The sequence below is a fragment of the Galeopterus variegatus genome, unplaced genomic scaffold (genome assembly GCF_000696425.1).
Source record: "Galeopterus variegatus unplaced genomic scaffold, G_variegatus-3.0.2 Scaffold804, whole genome shotgun sequence".
Lineage (NCBI taxonomy): Eukaryota > Metazoa > Chordata > Mammalia > Dermoptera > Cynocephalidae > Galeopterus > Galeopterus variegatus.
Genome location: NW_007726915.1, coordinates 233,365 through 251,661, shown reverse-complemented (window position 1 = coordinate 251,661; position 18,297 = coordinate 233,365). Strand labels below are relative to the sequence as shown.

Sequence of the window (18,297 nt, the reverse complement as noted above, 5' to 3'; positions counted from 1 at the left end):
AGAGTCCGAAGAAACATTCAGTTGCCTCCTTCCACCCAAGTCCTTTGATATGAGACAGATGTTAGAAGAAGAGGCCATTATTCATAAAACAGCTAGAAGGATGTTAAGAACTAAGAGATATGTAGGGACAAGACTTGTCTCTAGTAACTATACCAGGAGCAGTTTTCATAAACTGATGAGAGAATAAAAGGGTGTCTACAGGGGATGAAGAGGGAGTTTCCACAGTAGTGATGAAAACATGAGCCCTGGACCAGTTTAGCCTTGGATATTTCATCATCTTCTCACAAAAGTAAATACTCTAGTACTCAATAAATAATTGATGAATGAGTCCTCGGGAAAGAAAATCACACTGAATGCATAAATTCCTTTATTGAAAATATTGGGATAGCACTGCATTACACATAGTCATTATCCATAAATGAAGGGTCACATATTTCTGATTGGACAATACTGTTTTAAATAGAGAACCACAGCATCTGGATATGCTCTCACAGTTACAGTATCATGGACTAAACTAGGTAAGAGTGAACTATATGCAAAATGACCATTCTGTTTATTAATAGCATATGGTTGCAGATGGCATAAATGGTAAACATGATCATCATGAGACATTCCTGGTATCTCACACCAACACACTGTTTAACAAGCAGATTAAAGTTAAACTGCTCATATGTTGTTAATCAAGAATTCTCAATAGGAGAACATGGGTGAAAAGTACACCCAGGCTACGTATTAAGAATTTTATAGCATTCATTTAAACTTGCATAGAATGTGAGTGGAGTACAATAACTGTTGATCGGACAAGAGGCCATGGGACAATTTGTTCTCTTTTACAAATAGTCTAAAATAGGAGAATAATATATATAAAAAAAATATTCTGCTGAACTGTTCTTTTTTTTAAAAGGTAGATATGTAAAGACTACTTGTTATTAATTTTTCCTTTCAAAGATCACTGGGGAAATAATTATGAAAGACCACTGCTCAGCTTTGGCTATGATTTGAGATTTTTTTCCATTAGCAGTCTTTGGCTTTCATAAAAGTCTGGCAATCAATAACATTGGTTTTTAACAAGGCTTTATTATTTTAATAAAAGGGTGTTTTATGATGTGAAAAAGGGTTGATATAAAAAATAGGTTTTCCTTTTCATATTAATTTTGGTATGAATGCATTTCTTTGCATTGCTTTTTCTCAAATATAAGAGTCTAGAAACCGAGACAGTTGGGCCAATTTGACATTTTTCATGTTATTTTAAAAAAGCAGAAATTAAAACCCTCAGTTCTTTTTAAAACAGAGTCCTGATCACTAATGTTAAAGCTTGGGGAAAATTGTGCAAAAAACACTACGAAAATAAAGTTTTGTTATTAACACACATGATTTGATAAGAAGGCAAAACATTTTCTTCTCAAAAGCAGGGTTTGTTATATGCCTAGATTCATAAAGGGTATCCATTTCTATAAATATCAATTATGACTTCTTTACACAAATATGTTCAGGATAAGTAACTAAAAATGTACCTTTTTAATGACTAAATGGAAAGCTGGCCTGTAATAGTTAAGTCATGAACATTGGTAATAAGTTTTTAAAAATTCAGAATTATACATGCATATATATATATATACACACACACATATATATATGCTGCTTAAGACCTATCACCCTAAACAATCAGGGCAAAAAAATATTCAATATAAAACTATATAAATCAAACGGCTCTGTTCCCAAAACATAGCACAAAATGTATACATTTCTTTATTTCAAGATCTGACATATTAAAAAAAAACAACTGCCAACACATTTCAGACAATAAACTAGAAATAATAAATAAAAGTTTTTTAAAAAAAATCATATATTCCCTTTAAGTGCTGTGCACGTTCAATTTTTCTAAATGAGACTAAACTTTTCCATGGCAAACAATAGCTGTACATTTTGGTAATGAAAATTATGCTGATAAATACACAAGACATGTATATAATTCCACAGTATCCTCTTTTTCACAGTTACCAAAAATAAAAATTGCATTCAACTTATACATCTATAAACACTCTGATTCTTCACTGTATGGACTTGAAGGAAGTGGAAGTACAAGTCTTTCAACAATCTGGACTTCATCTTTCTTCAGTGTCTGCTCTCCACGTGTACCTTTCAGAATCTTTCTGCAATGTGATCATGCTCTGAGATGATGGCAGAAAGAAAGCCATTATGGTGGGATGAGGCAGCCCGGGCTGGTGCTTCATCTTCCAGCCAGTCTTAGGAGGGCTGGTTGAACCAGTCCTTTTAATGTTATGCTTAAGGCAGTCTCAATTTCACTCAAATGTCCATACCTCTAGGTCCTGAACTATGAAGTCCTCCTTTTTGGAAAGAATATCATTATTGAAAGTGCTGCAAGAGTTGCTTCGTCCGTGGTATAAGTCAGCATCTAGCCATAAACCAAATCGTCCCCTGAAAAGGTTAAAAAAAAAAAGGTGAAGACACTTAAATCTTATGTGGCACACTTTCTATCTTCCCCTTCCCTATCTTCTTTCCTTATCACAGACTATAAAAACTCTAAACTACTTGTAAAACAGAGTATATCTCCTTTATTTTGTCTTTTTTTTTTTTTTTTTTTAAAGATGACCGGTAAGGGGATCTTAACCCTTGACTTGGTGTTGTCAGCACCACGCTCTCCCAAGTGAGCCAACTGCCATCCCTATGTAGGGATCCGAACCTGTGGCGTTGGTGCCATCAGCACCACACTATCCCAAGTGAGCCACGGGCCGGCCCTTATATCTCCTTTATTTCATTTAAATGACCTGTCTTTCCTAAAAGCCGAGTGGTAGTAGTTCCTTATCTACACACACAAATTAATAATTTTATCTATATTCTTAGTGTCATGTATTAGGCCACTGTTCTAATTAACCCAAGCATATGGACTAGCTAAAACCACCTGACACCAAGGTTTTGGTTCCTATGGTCAAAACAGACCCACTCAGGTCAGGTGGTAAAACAACAAGAAAAATCTTACCCTCCACCACCAAGTTCTAAAGAACTTATGTCTCCATTGATAAAATACGAGTTTTCGCCACTCCACTTAAAGACCTTGGGGTTGAAACATAAGACAGAGAACAGACATTTTAATCTGGAGAATTAGCAAATGGGGAATATTAGATAGCACTTCTATGTGGAAGGGAACCACCCCATTGGCTGGGACGCTCCTGACTGCCAGACCTGGCCCGTACCACGATGAGATCTCTGAAGGGGTTACGGAGGAGGAAAGACCTTTCAGGCACATGCTGGCTTTGCACCTGAAACCCTCCCTGGATCCCAGACTGAACACCTTCCAAGGCCAGGGACCTTAAGCAGTTTGTGCTACAGTCACAAAGTGCTAACCCAGGCTGGGGTGAATCCAGATGAAGTCACAGGACAGCTACTTCCCCAACGCCCCCCACTTCCACCCCGACTGCTGACACTGTGATACTAGGAAGTCAGATATTTCTCCCATCTTGGTACCTTGAAATTAGGGCTAAATGTGTAGAGAAAGGTTTCGCCTGTGCCATAATAGTGGTCACTGAACTTGAAAGGATGAGTTGCGTATGCTCCAAAAATCTGTCAAAAGAAAACAGAAATGTTACTTTCAAATCTAAACTTCCCAAAGAAAGTCTTTCTGAAGTATTTTTGACGCAATCTTGTTCTTAGATCTCATTATATCTCTTTCAGCAAAGATTATTACTAAATTGGAGCTCTTAAATAAGAAAGACTAAAAAGTAGGAGGGGGAAAAAAAAAGACCACCATAAAAAGAATAAACATAATCTCCCAGCCCTAATTGAAATCCAAGTAGCCAGGCTTCGTGATGTGTGGAAAATCAGTCAGACTACTTGTTTGTGTAAGGCCAACAATTTGTACTAATTTTAAAAGAATTCCAAAGTCCACTATGGAGACAAATTTCCATTAGGGAATATAGGCGACATTAAACAACAGCAAGATGCATCCTGCCCACAGAAATGAGTTCTTGGGAGAACACAGTCACATTTCTTATGTGTTTTATAAGCAGAGTCATGGCTAGACATTTTCCTGAGAAAACAAACTTTCCTCCCTTTTGATTTGTAGCAATGAGTTATCATATGCTTATCAATACACTTATTACAACTATATCCTTAACATGACGATCCAATATATCTTATTTTGAAATGACTTTTAAGAAAAGAATAACAACTCTGTAATGCTAAGGGCTTTAAAGGTGATTTAGATGTGTTTAAATCAACGTTTCTTCTACTTTTGTTGTTGAGGGGTGGAAGGAGAGCCAAGTGACACGAGGAACAGCGTTTTCAGAATACGCATGTCCACTGCCTCAGTGCCTTATCTTTCTGTTCAGATCCAGATCCATACTTGCAGGGGTGGGGATTGGCAAGGGTTAGCATATATATTTTAAAAACGCCTCTAGATGATTCAGATATACCTTCTACTCCAAATCTCATTTGAGAAAACACTGCTTTCAATACAGGTTATGTAAAAAATGCCTTGCAATTTTTAAAAGTTATTTTAATTGGATCATAATCACCGTGCTCTCTTCTTCACCAATTATGCTCAGTTCCTGACTACTTGAAATACCAAACATTACGCAGAAGTCTAGAATCTCTTTCTAACCAATGTTCTTCATCCTGTCTGCTACCAAACCCTTCCCTAGAGCTGCTAAGAACAAAGGAAAACAAAACAGTAACAAAACATCAAAAATCCTTTTCCCTTCTGGTGATCTTTCAGTAAAAGAACTAGAACACAACTGAGATAAACATTTATATTTAAAAGCAGGGTGCTAAAATATGCCAAGAAGGGCAATGGTCATAGGTGGAAGAAAGTGGGTCCCTTTCTAACCAATAAATAAGAAACATCATCCTTATTCTCACTCAATGCAGGATTCTAAGTAATTATATTCTTTCCTAACTAAAATTTTCTTCACAATCATGGAAATCCATTTAAGGTCTAGAGATTGGATGATACTAAGGAATTACCATTAATTTTGCTAGGTCTATACAGCATTGGGATTATGTAAGAAAATGTCCATTTTCTTTTTTTTCTATTAATTTATTTAGAGGACAATTATATAAAATAATATGCACACGATGGTATTATTTGGCCTATACCACATAAAAATGTAATATATTTAGCAAAACAAAACAAAGAAATTCATGGGAATAAATGAAGACAACCAGAAATAATAAAATAAAAGTTAATATAACAAAACCTATAAATGTGTATTTGCTTTCCTTTGTTCTCTCAATGGCTTTAGTCGTCATAAAATTATACAAAGTAGTAATCAAAACAATTTATTGTTGTGTGTATAATATATAGGTGTAATATGTGTAACAATAATACCCCCCAAAGTGAAAAGATGTAACAGAGCAACATACAATTAACATTTCTATACCTCACTGGAATTAAGTTAGTATAAATCAGGCTCTATTAATTACCTGATAATTATTCTACTGTTTTTAACAATGCCTTGTGGTATACATTACTCTACAGTCAGATTCAATTAACCTTAGATCCCTTTGCAGGGGTAGTTTCTTTGGCCAGTCTATGATGTTCATCCTGATCGTAGGAAGGTTGTCTTTAGCTGTCTCTTTTTCTGGTTCTCTCTGATAAGCTAGCTGTTCTGTAGATTAGTTTGTTGCCTTCCTGGGGCTATCAGCCTCCTCTTAATTATTTATCAAGAAAATTTTCATTGTTTTGAGTGCCCTTTGGCTTAAGTTTCCCCATACCTGCTTGTCTAAATACAGTCAGTTCTTTTGGGTAGAGCTTCAGAGCTCTATGTCTTATGGCCTGCCTCTTGCCTGGGGAAAAATCTCTAAGCCACTGCTCTGGAGCTAGGGGCTGGACAGTGGCCTGCTTCTCCAGGAGGAATAATCAGGTTTTCTGAGCAAAGTGCTGGGCAAGGGCAGTAGCCTCTGGTCTTGGCTTGCCTAACTTGTTATGGAACTTCTGCCCGACGAGCTAGAGCAAGAACTGTAGAGACCCCAGTATTCTCAGCCTACCAGGGAAGGTAGAGCACCTTCCCTGTGATGGGGGCTGGGTGGAGGAAGAGAGCCCCCTACCTCTAGGCCACACTTGCCTAGATTTTAGCCTCTCAAATGCAGATCTTGAGTGGGGGATAAAAAGTGCTGGGGACCTGCATATAGAAGGGATATGCCATATCCCTTGATTGGCAGCTGTGGGGAGAGAGAGCCCCATCTTCTTAGCCACATGTGCCCAGGGTGGAGCTACTATCAGTCTGGGCTGGGAGCTAGGTGGGGAGGGAAAAGGTTGTGCCTCTAGTGTCACAGAATCTCATGTTGCTAGTGAGATTTATTAGATCTCCTTGAATAAATATTTCTTCCCTTGCTGTATGTCCTTAGGGCAATTTTCAGACTTTAAGTGATTGTTGTTTTTTATAATTCCTAGCAGATACAGTTCTTTCACTGGGACTTGATTCTGCAGTGCTCCTCATTCCTACCATTCTGCATATGTAATATTTTTGCATTAGAATTTCATATTATTTTCAGGTAAATTTACAGGTGTTTTTCTATCATGTTTTTAAACACAAAAAATCCACATTCTTCCCTTGGCGGTAGTTGGGGCAGGAAAAGCAGTTAGTGTTCAGGTGTCCTCAAACAACACAGCGCCTCCAGGGTACATGACTCAGTAAGACTCCACCCCGACAAACAGTGCAACCCTCAGTGTGGGCCTCCTTCACCTGTCTGCTAACAGGAGGCGTGGTGAGATGGTGCTTCACCAACACCTACCCCGTGTGGACCATCACATTCCCCAGCAAGTTTGATATATTTTGCAAATAAATAGGAAAACTATTCTATACTTTTGGTAAGGATTTGCACATGTGGTCTAAGATACCTTAGTCATACCTCATCCAAAACACAGCACCCAACTTATCAAACATTTCACTAAATCCCTAAGTAATTCCATTTTAAACAATTTGTTATTATTATTTTAATTTTTTATCTTGACTCTACCCACTATTCAGCTTAGACTATTATTAAACAAAATATCATCAATCAGGAAATAATAATAGTAACAATGATAACAGCACAACTCCTCCCTGCAACTCTTAAGCTACAATAATTGTGTAATAAAAACACAAAAGATCACTGTTGAAAAAGACGGTGTCTTTAGTACCCTTCCCTCTTCCCTAATTTTTCCCAAGACAAATTATGACAGCAAAGTTCTATTTCCCCTAAAATGATCCCACTTATATGGCTCATTCAGAGGTGGGCATGTTGTCAAAATAAAAATTCTATACTGCACAGTAAGCTCCCCAATGCTTAATAGTGCTAGGCACATAACAGACACATATTGGACCTTTGTTCAATGGATGAATAAATGAATGAATGGTTGTTGAGTAAAACCTGCTTTGATGCCAGAATGTAGAAAAGGGTGGCATCCACCTCTTAAACTATTACAGGAATTTCTTCTTAATACAACGCAGAATAAACTGAAATGAATGAAGAGCAGATTTGAATGATGTCTTTCTTTTGTGACACAAGAGCCTGACTGGGTTGTAAATGAAAAAAGCCTGAACAAGTTCCACTCACACTCTAAGCTGATTTGCGGGAAAAGGTAATACTGCAGTAACATCTAGATTTCACCAGTGCCTTCGAGAAAAACCAACTGTAACATAAGTGAAAGTGCAGTCAGGTATGGTACAGTGCATTCTCTGCTCTTTCCTACAATAGGACCCTTCAGTTATAATGCACCCTGGCCTTGCCTGGCATCGGAATTTATTTCTTCAACTATCTCTAAATCCAGATTTGACTTTCCTTAACGTTTCCAGCTTTAGGTTATAAAGTATTATCATAGTTTCCTAGTTCATGGCGAGCATAGGAAAAAAATTCCTTAGAAAGTGATTGTATTTGGGGATATTTCCCATTTTCTTTTTAGAGCTGATTCTGAAATATGTAGGGGTGAAATGACCTAATGATTGGGATTTACTTTAAAATACTTTAGCAAAGAAAAAACAAAGATTAAAAAAAAAAAAAAGACAGATAAGCAAGTGTGGCAAAATCCCACCAATTGTGGAATCTGGGTGATGGGAGTTCCTTGTTCTAGACTTTCTACTCTTGGATGGATCTGAAAATTGTCATTAGAAACATGTTCGCTGTGAGAGGGACAGGCCTCACCTGATTATCCATATCTTTGATGACCAATAGGACAGGACTGTCTAGAGATGCCGATTTGCGATAGAGAGTTTTCAAGCTGGTCCCGTGCTCTAATGTGCTATAGGCCAGTCTCCATGGATACCCTTGCACCCTTGCTGGAAGGCGACGGGCCAGCTGCAAATTTAAAGGAGGATGTAAACAGACAGTTCACCCACAAATCACACATGAGCTTGTGGCATAAAATAAGTGCCCTTGTCTTTTTTACTCAAAATCATACACATATTGTTCCCCATTACTTTGGCAAATATTTGCCATCAGAAACCAAGAATGAGAGGGGGAAATCATTACTTGACGGTGTTTGCCTTGGCAGGGAAGCTGGACAGAACATGCTCCTCTACCGGGGCCTGATCGTGGCTGTGCCACTATACATGTGAAGTCACAGATCAAGCTGGATCAAAAGGTCTGAACTAAGGGCCAGCCCGTGGCTCACTCGGGAGAGTGTGGTGCTGATAACACCAAAGATGCGGGTTCAGATCCTATACAGGGATGGCCGGCCCTTACTGTTCATATTTAAAAAAAAAAAAAAAAAAAAAAAAGTATGAACTAGACACATGCTCTTCCTTTACACTTCAACCTGACTTTTGCCAAACAGTTCGTATTTCTGCAATTGTCCTTTCTAAACCCTCGCAGGCTCAGAGCTGCTATTGACAACTGCAGCTTCCCACAAAAGTGACAGCAAAAAAACCTGGTGTTTTATGCTAGAAATCAGAGGTAGCCTGTCCTCATCACACCTGTTTCTTTCATCTACATCAACATTTAGCTTAAACACAGCTGCCATAAGTACAAATAATACTGTATATTTCTTTAAGAGTATTAGCAAAGGGGCTGTCAAGTGCTAAGTCTTCAGAGTGCTTAAGATTAATTGTAGTATCAGCATGAACCCCATCTCTATAACTGCCTGGTCAAGTTTTCTGGCTTTCTTGGGCCTTCACTGGTTCATTTGTCAATTGAGGAAGTTGAACTTGATGATTCTCTCAGTTCTCTGAAAGTCAGATTTCTAAGCTAACTGATGAGGAAAGGACAAGAGATTCTTTACTAAGGTTCAGTTATAAGCACATATAATATTTCATAAAGTTCAAGTAACACATTTTCAGAATGTATAAAGTACACAACGAAATACCTAGAGGAAGGTATTTTTCATAAACGAAGTGCATTTGCTTTACCGTTATTGAGATTGTAAATGAAAGCTATTAGAACTCTGCACTAATCACTAGGATAAATGCAGATCCTTTTTAAGTGCATTAGGACTATAGTAGGACATTTTTTTTTTTTTTTTTTTTTTAAAGGTAAGAACTGGCATTTCCTTCAGGTTTGAGAGAAGATGGTAAGGTCTGACCAACTCCTCACACTCCTACAAAGGTGGCGAGGATGCTTTGTAACTTTTCAGAAGCAGAGAAGGGGACCCCAGCCATGATGAGGCTTCCGGCGTTCCTCTTTCTAACCTTGCTCATCCTTTGCCCTGAGTGAGACGAGCAAGTGCAGTCAGGGATGGGAAATACTTTTTAAGACCTAGAAGCCCGCTCTGCGTCCCCGGGGAGAAGCACCTGCTCTATGTGCATGTTCTCCAGGAGCGCGCTGTGCGGCTTCAGGACAGGCAGCACTTCCTCGTCCTCGTCTTCGTAGTAGCTGCACGTGCTCTTCCTGCGCTTCGCCTCCTCAACGGTGATGATCTGAAATGAGAAAACAAGCCAAGAAAAACGATGCATTTGCTTTTCCTCCAGCTGCTAAAAAACACACCACAGGAACACAGATGCCTGAAAAGGTAGAGTATCGAACACAGGAGATAAATGGAGGAGGACTTTAGGGAAATAGCTAATTTTTCAATTTCAGAACGAATGCACAATTTAAGTCATTTAATAGGTACAAATTAAAGTCAGGAGATTTACAGTTTTACTATTCCTGCTGATGGCTCAATCACTGAGTGAGAATTATGTATAACTCCACAAGCAACATGTACCCTTGAAATGCCCTAAATTATTCTCCTTTAGTCTGCACCTAAATTTGAATTGTTAAGGGACTAATCAGAGCGCATTCAGTGAGTAAGTCTTCTATAAATAGAGAGTTTGGGATGATAAGGACAGTTTTTAATCAAGGTCCCTGATATTTTCTCTCAAGCTTGTGCACATAGCAACCAACTCTCCCAGAAACAATGATAACAGCTATCAGGAGCAACAACACAAAGACACACCAAGTGTTAGTCTAAATTACAACTAGGTTTCAGTTCCTTACAGACAGTTCAGAAATGACCGAAGTGTTCCTCCCTTCCAAACCTACAAACATTACTTTGTATACAACATTTATTATTTAATTGTAGCTGTGCTTATGAACTATCAAAGTCCATTTCACCTTAAAGTCAATTTTTTACCCCTCTTACATTCTGTTTAAATCACTGAATAATTTTGAAATGGAGAGATTTATATTAAACAACTAATTCACCAAAGTTCCTGGATACCACTGTTATTGACTTTTGTATAGAGAAAAAGCATTTAAGTTATATTTAGTGAAAGCTGTCAAATAATGCACACTCAATTTCCAAAATTAACAGTGGCAGATAAAAAGTAACCACTGCCTGCTGTCTGAGCCAGATTTACAGGTAAGGAAATTAGCTTATAAATGTTACCATTTTCTGAAGGAGTATTTACATAGAGAAAACACAATCAAAGAATCATGAATCCAGCACTGTAAATATGTTAAATAAAGCACCACATTTTTGGCAAGCTTTTTAATTACCACAGGCACAGGATGAAGATGTGGAGTGAAAAAAATAAAATCTGGATTTCTGACTCGAAATGGAAGGGGCAGGAACACCATATTCATCTCCACACGAATAAAATGCCTGCTCTGCTTGAAATGTCACAACCCTTTCTAATTAGCACACATTTCAAAACATACTGAGTGGCAAATCACTGAGAATTCAGCTCAGGGACACCTTCCAACATACCTTCACAAAGGGCTCTTGGTCAGGTCTGGCACAATAGAAAATCTGAATGTCCACGGGCAACCGTCGGCCTCTCATGGTGACCGGTGAGAAGTGTGGGCCGGCTTGCTAATGAGGAACAGGTTTTTTCTCTTTCTGCCTCCACACCACACTTACTTGTGGCCACGCTGAGCTACAACTGTTTTTTTAGTATCTAGTTTCCTGCATGATTGAGTTTCTGTTTCCCTTAGGAGAGGGCTCAACATTTCTACAGGAACACACCCAAATTAGGATTTAGAGAAAACACACTTCCTGTCAGGCAAAGCCGACACTTTCACCTTTGAAATGGTGGTTTCCTAACCGTACAATAAAACGCCGTTGTTTTTTTTTTTTTCCTTTTTCTCTTATGGTTTTCTTCCCTATTGTCCTTGGCTAACCTTGCTTTTCTAGCCCTGCTCTTTCGGGTTTTTTCCAGCACCTTTTTAAAGGCTAGAGCTCCATTTTAAACTTTATGTATGCTCCCTGGCATCAGTATGAATCTCAAAGTAAGGATGAAAAGGAATCTTTAGCTGAGACAGGTTCATTACAGTTAGAAAAAAGGCATTTCACTTCAATACCATGTCATATTTATTGGATGTGAGGGACATAAAAGAATGGGAGAATATCTGGTTTATATGAGGCTGTGAAAGACATGATCATAGGTGCAGATTTACAAAACAGCTGGCAAAGTAGTATTTATCTTTTTACATTTCAGAATTAGTCTTAATGACGAGGAGTTAGGTTGAGTCCTCTTCTACACTCAGATCAGATGTCAGAGGGTTGGAAAGAAATATAGATCACCACTAGATTAATTTTCAGTGATCTTTCTGTGACTCTTCCACATCTAATGTGGCCTTTTGGTCTTGAGGACTGCTAAGAGAACAGAGTGCTACTGCACAGCTCACTGTGGAGATCAGTTATAGAGAAGATTCTGGCAGATACTTAGTGACCAGTTCCAGGTCAACCAGAACTGACTTTGCCTTTTTGTCTTTTTTTTTCGTGTCTGGCAACGGATCGCAACCCTCAGTGTCATGCCCGTACTGGACTGGGACCGGCAACGGGATCACAACCCTCAGTGTCGCACCCGCCCCTCGCTCAGCCAGTTAGCAGCCGGTCTGTATGTGGGACCCGAACCCTCGGCGGGAGCGCCACCGCGCTTCCCAAGCGGCGCACTATAGCAGTGCGCCACCGGGCCGGCCCCTCACTGATGGATTTTGTACCAGTAAGACAGCACTTTCTTCAGTTCCTAGATGACAACTAACATTTATTGAGTGCTTCATATATGATGTCCAGGTGCTTTGTGAGGCAAGGGGACAGACACAAAGCAGTCCACAGTCTCCAGTGGGTGAGGAGACAGTAGATAATTATCAATAAATGAGTGACATTCCATGTGATACGGATGCTAAAAGCTACAGAAGATGCCCAAAGGAGGTTGGGGCAACCTGGGGGGTTCTGAGATGGCTTATTCACAGAGGAGATGGTGAAATTTGAGAGCAGAGTGTGGGGTCTGGGGAAATGTTCCAGGGCACAGCAGGAAAAGAGAGATGGGTTCTAGGTTTACTATGACTGGAGAATAGAGAGCAAGGGAAGTAGCGAGGAGGGAGGGAGATGAGGCTGGGGAGGGAGCAAGAGTAGAGAAAACGAAGAACCCTCATGTCATGAAGGGGCTTAGAACTTATCCTATAGGTCAGTGTAGTGGATTGAATTATGGCCCTCCAAACTCACTGAAGCTTGAATTGTGTCCCCCAAGTTTTATGTATTAGTGACTTAGCCCCCACTGTGACTGTTAAGAGGGTGGGAAATCCTATTATGGTAATTGAAAGGTGGAGCCTTGAAGAGGTGATTAGACTGTAGGACTGTGCTGTAATGAAGGGGTTAAAAATAGTGGCCAGGGGCGTGGTTCTGAGGGCTTTAAGAGAAGAGGAGAATCTGTCTTCCTCTCTCTCTTGCTCTCTCTGCTCTACCATCTTGCAGTGTGAGAGCCCCAGGTCACTGTTGCCACCACCAGATGGACTTTGGACTTCCCAGCCTCAGAAACTGTGAGCAATAAATTTGGTTTTTCTTTATAAATCACCCAGTTCCAGGTATTTTGTTATAAGCAACAAAAACAGACTAATACAATCAGCGTTTTTTAAACCAGGCTGTTCTTCAAAATCATCTAGGAGCTTTTTAAAATACAGATTTCAACATTCCTCCTCCAGACCTACTGAATCAAAGTCTCTAGTGATAAGGGTCTACGATTGAGGTAGTTATTTTAACAATTGGCCAGGGGAGTAACAATTGCTTCAGGCAATTGGGGGGAAGCGGAGGGAGAACATGGGGTGGCAAAAGAAACGAGAGGACATCGAAAAGGAGAAAAACAAATGGCTAATTCAAGAATACATTTATATTCATTTTATCCTCAACAGTAATCAAGGAAATAAAAATCAAATAATAAGGCAACATTTCTCAGCTTCCAAATTAGCAAAAATATTTATAAAGGGATAATAGCAATAATGCTCTCTGGTGGCAGATGCACAGTGACAGGGTATTCCTCACATTGCTGGCAAGGCGTTACATAAAAAATTAGGAGCCTTAAAAAATTAGTACCCTTAAACCATGTAATTTCACTTCCAGGAAACTAAGGGAATAATAAGGGTTGCAGATCATCTCATCCTTGTGAAAAGCTTGAATCAACACAATGATTCCTAAAAGTGGGCAACTATTAAAGTATAATAGAGATTAAAAAAGACTATGCAACCATTAAAAATGAAGCTCTTAAAATCTTTAATAATATGACATAATTCTTACAATACAGCAGTGAGAAAAACCAGATACAAAATATACACAGAACACAATCCCATTTTGCAAAAATAAAAAGCAACATGCACCACCTCCACCACCATCCAGAAAACATCCTAAAGCAAAATAGAAAAAAAAAGAGTAGGAGAAAATGTATAAAATTGTTAACTGTGGTTAGATAGTATTATTAAATATTCTGCATAATATTTTTCTGTAGTTTCCAAATTTCCTGCAATAGGCAGGTATTACTTTTATAAAATGAGGAAACAAAGCTTATTTAAAGATCTTGTGTATGGCAGGATGGACTGGTGGTCAGGTTGGGACTGGAAGTGTCCTTGGGAGTCCAAGTGAAGGGTGCAGAGAGCCTGACTAGGGCAGTGGTGATGGAGGGGAGCAGAGGACCCTGCACCACTTAAGATCAGAATCAACAAGATTCTGACTAGAGATGACTGACTGCACGTGATGATAAAAGAAGAATCTGGGAAATCTAGGTTTCTGGCTTGGACATCACTAATGAAGTTTGGAATACATGAGGAGGAGCAAGTTAGGGGAAAAGATGATGAGTGTTTTTGAACATACCGAGGACCAAACACCTGTCATCTTCTCAGGGAGTGCAAGGTTCTCTTTCCCCTCCCACAAAGGAGGAGAAATGCTGTGACTGTGGACTGGCTTGAAGATAGTGCCAGCGGGGAGAGCCTGCTCCTGCATGGGAGGGAAGCAGCGGTTTTCTCCTCATTGAACTTTTGGACTCTCTTCCACATGGAGAAAAGGGCTAAGGTGGCCTGAGCAGTCTAGTCACCTCTCTCCAGCTATCTTTTTGTTCCATGTGTCCTGAGCACTGGTAAGGGCAGTATAGGAACTTGGAACAGGCCAACCCATTGCTTCCCCATTCTCTATCCCTTCTTCTTCTCCTCCTCTTCCACTACGGGTCAGGGACTACCTTCCAGAAGGACCTGCCCTCTCTTCCATTCTCCTCAGCAGCTGGGCCTGAGAAGGCCTGGGGCCCACCGCCCAACCCCACTCTCCTCAACCCTAGATCCTGAAGTAGACCTCCCGCTCTGCACGCCTCTTTCGCTCCCTTTCTTCTGGTGTTGGTATATGTGGCCTCTTCTTCCCCGGGAGTTGTCAAAAGCTGAGATTCCAGTCTAGGGTTGGTGGAAAGAAGAAGAATAAGCCTTAAGAGGACTGCTTTGTCTCTAAATATTCAGGCCTAGTCAGGAAAGGATTAAGTCCCCCATTGGTCAAAACCTTCTCTCTGAAACTCTGCGTTAGGGTGAAAGGCCACAGCCTTGGTAAGAAAAAGCACCTTTTCTGGCTTTGCTTCCTTTATCCCATATTTCATGGGGGCATCTTGGGCAGGGATGATTAGGTGAGGACAGGACTTGATATTCCTGTGTCTCTTGGCTGGAACACGAGTGTCACGCCTTGCTTTACGGAGACTTCCAGGAGGATGTGTGGGGCAGCTGTGAATTGTAGAGTACTAGCTTGGGAGAAAGAGTTCTGTGAGAGGCAGATGTGGGATCAGCAGCATAAACCACAGACTTGATGAGCTCATCTAAGGAAGATGTAACAAAGGAGAAGAAAAAGCCAAGGACAAACTCCTAGGGAACACCATAAGGAAGGGAACAAGCAAAGTAGACTCAGAAAGACTGGCCAGAGACAGAAGGAAAAACAGACCAAAAATGAATATAAAAAAGCCAAGAGGGGAAGCCTACTATGCTTAAAAACCTTTAAACAATGGTCTCAAACAAGGAGCTTATGCACTATGGGGAGACAAACATGTTTACGAGTTAATTGCTGGGCAATGTACTACAGAGGTATGAACAGTGGGCTGTAGGAAGTCAGAAGTAAATCTGCCTGAGTTGCAGGAGGACAGGACTGTCATGGACAGCTGTGCGTGTGCACAGGGCTGGGGGAGTGAACGGGAAAGGGAAGAGTGAGTGCCAACATGCCTGTGAAAGGACCCAGCATTCTAGAAGAGATTAAGCCTAAGGTGCAGACCTCATCACCCTTGGCCATTCCAGTCGGACAAGGTTCCAGCCTTGGAAGAATGCAACTGCCCACTGGATGAATCTAACACCAGGCTGGGGGAACTGCTGGAGAAAATTGCCCCACTCTGCAACCTGGTGCCACTATACACATACAGTGTCAGACCCCAAGGGGACCTTCAGTCCCAGCCAGCCTACTATTTATTGTTCCTTACTTGGTGTTTTCTGTATTATCTCTGTCATTGCTATCTCGAACCTTCTTCACATTCTCCTTTGGTTTCTAGGAGTTGCCCCTTCCTTCTGCTTCAGAGGAAATAGAAACCATCAAATGAGAAGTGCCATGATTTATTGTCACTGAATCTACATCTGATTTGCACACATCCTTTTCTCCTGTCTGATCACCTCAGGCTAATCCTTCCACATTCCCTGTGGCTTTGCAGGGACCTACCATTCTGATGATTTCCTCTCTCATTCCCTATCTTCCACACCTTCTACTCTATCCTTCCATCTCATCTCACCTAAAATGTTAAAGTCTCTCAGAGGGAAACCTGCCCCCACCCCACCTCACCTCTTCCAGCTCACCATATTATCCCATTTTTCTTCTCCAAAGCCAACTCTTGAGCTGTTTGCTCAAATTTATTAGCTCCACTTCTTCACCCCCTGCTCATTCTTTGAATCACTGGAATCTAAATTTTGACCCGGTCACTTTAATGAAACTGCTTTTGTTAAAGTCACCAACTACCTCATTGGTTTTAGATCCAAAAGGTGTGTTTCAGTTCTTCTGACTCCTCTGTAACATTAGTCATTTTTGACCAACACTCCCTTCTTGAAGTATTCTCTTCTCTTGGCTTCTGAGACATGACCTTCCTGCTTCTCTCCCCCTTTCCTGGCTTCTCCTCCTCAGTCACCTTTGGGGGCTGTACTTTCTCTATTTGGTCCATTAATGCTGGTCTCCTTCAGGGTTCTGTTCTGAGCCATGTCATCTTTCCACTGTACATACTCTCTTGGGATGACCTCATCCACACCCGTAACTTCAATTTTTCTAATGATTTCCAAAATTACATCTTCAGATCTTTTTCCTAAGTTTCATTCTCAATTGTCTCTTGGACATTCCATAGCATCTCAAACCCAGATTAAAGCCAGAATGCAGAGCCTTTCTACTGAATCAAATCCTCTTGCTATGCTCCTTATTTCACTCAGTGACAGGCAGCTACTACTATCACTCCAGTTCTGCCGTGGATTGAATGTCCTCCCTTGAACTCATTGAAGCTTAAATGTATCCCCCAAAGTTCCAGATATTGGAAGCTTGGCCCCCACTGTGACTGCTGAGAGTATGGGAAATCCTATTCTGATGATTGAAAGGTGGGGCCTCTGAGAGGTGATTGGTTTGTAAGGGCTATGCCCTAGTTCATGGGTGTGTTTCTAAGGGCTTTAAGAGGACAGCACATGAGAGTCTCTTTCTTTCTATCTGCTCTGCCATTTTCTGCCATGTGAGACCCCTGCATGTGGTAAAGCCACCACCAAAGAAGACCCCCACCAGATGTGTTCGCTGGACTTTAGATGTCCCAGCCTCTGAAACTGTAAGCAATACATTTTATTTTCTTACAAATTACCCAGTTCTGTGTATTTTGTTATAAGCAACAGAAATGGACTAACACAAGTTCCCACTCTAAAATCCAAGAGATCAATCTTGACATCTTCCTTACTCTCCACATCTAATTATGCACAAAGTCCTGTGTATTCCACCTTCTATCTATCTTTCAAAGTCAGGCACTCAATTTTATCTATCCTCACTGCCACTTTCTCAGCAACCATTATCTCTCAAAATTGATTAATGCAAGAGCCTCATAATGGCTTATTAAGTTTAAAAAGCCTGTCTTATCTATCATCATATTTACAGGGCCCTGCCCCAAAGGGGTACTTGATACATGCCTGCCTGATGGGATGAAGGGAACTAGGGTTTGGCAAACTATAGCCAAATGCAGCCCACCATCTGTTTTTGTATGGCACATGAGGCAAGAAAGTTTTTATATTTTTAAGTGGTTGAAAAACATTTTTAAAGAACAATATTTTATAACCCAAAATAACTATATGAAATGGAACACAGCCATGCTCATTCATTTATGTTTTGTCCGTGGTTGCTTTTGCTTTTGACAGAAGTAGCTGCAACAGAGATTGCATGGCCTGCAAAGCCAAAAATACTTATTACCTGGACTTTTCCAAAAAAACCCAAAACAAAACAAAAAAAACTTGCTGACCTCTGAACTAAGGCATGAGGCTATGAGTGAGAATATAAGTGGATTGTCCAGTGTGGTTGGAATGAACTGTGTGCATGTACGCATGGTGGTGCTGATAACTATCTCCAAACAGGAATAGTGTTATTTTCCCCTA

General features: G+C 40.2%; 1 protein-coding gene across 7 annotated transcripts in view; it reads right to left on the bottom strand.

Moving 5' to 3' along the window:
* Positions 1–344: 344 nt before the first annotated feature.
* NCOA7 (nuclear receptor coactivator 7) overlaps positions 345–18,297 on the bottom strand; it is a 127,362-nt gene continuing 109,409 nt past the window's right edge. For 5 of the 7 annotated variants that reach the window (XM_008572532.1, XM_008572531.1, XM_008572535.1 and 2 more), the window contains exons 12-16: positions 9,726–9,851; positions 8,143–8,295; positions 3,487–3,582; positions 3,002–3,075; positions 345–2,439 (exon numbers count right to left, since the gene is read on the bottom strand). In XM_008572532.1, the coding sequence (XP_008570754.1) occupies positions 2,304–2,439; positions 3,002–3,075; positions 3,487–3,582; positions 8,143–8,295; positions 9,726–9,851 (585 nt within the window). In that variant the 3' untranslated portion in view covers positions 345–2,303. Of the gene's footprint in view, positions 2,440–3,001; positions 3,076–3,486; positions 3,583–8,142; positions 8,296–9,725; positions 9,852–11,122; positions 11,198–13,886; positions 15,064–18,297 lie in introns of those variants that run through there. The other 2 variants (XM_008572537.1, XM_008572536.1) reach the window with 2 other exon arrangements.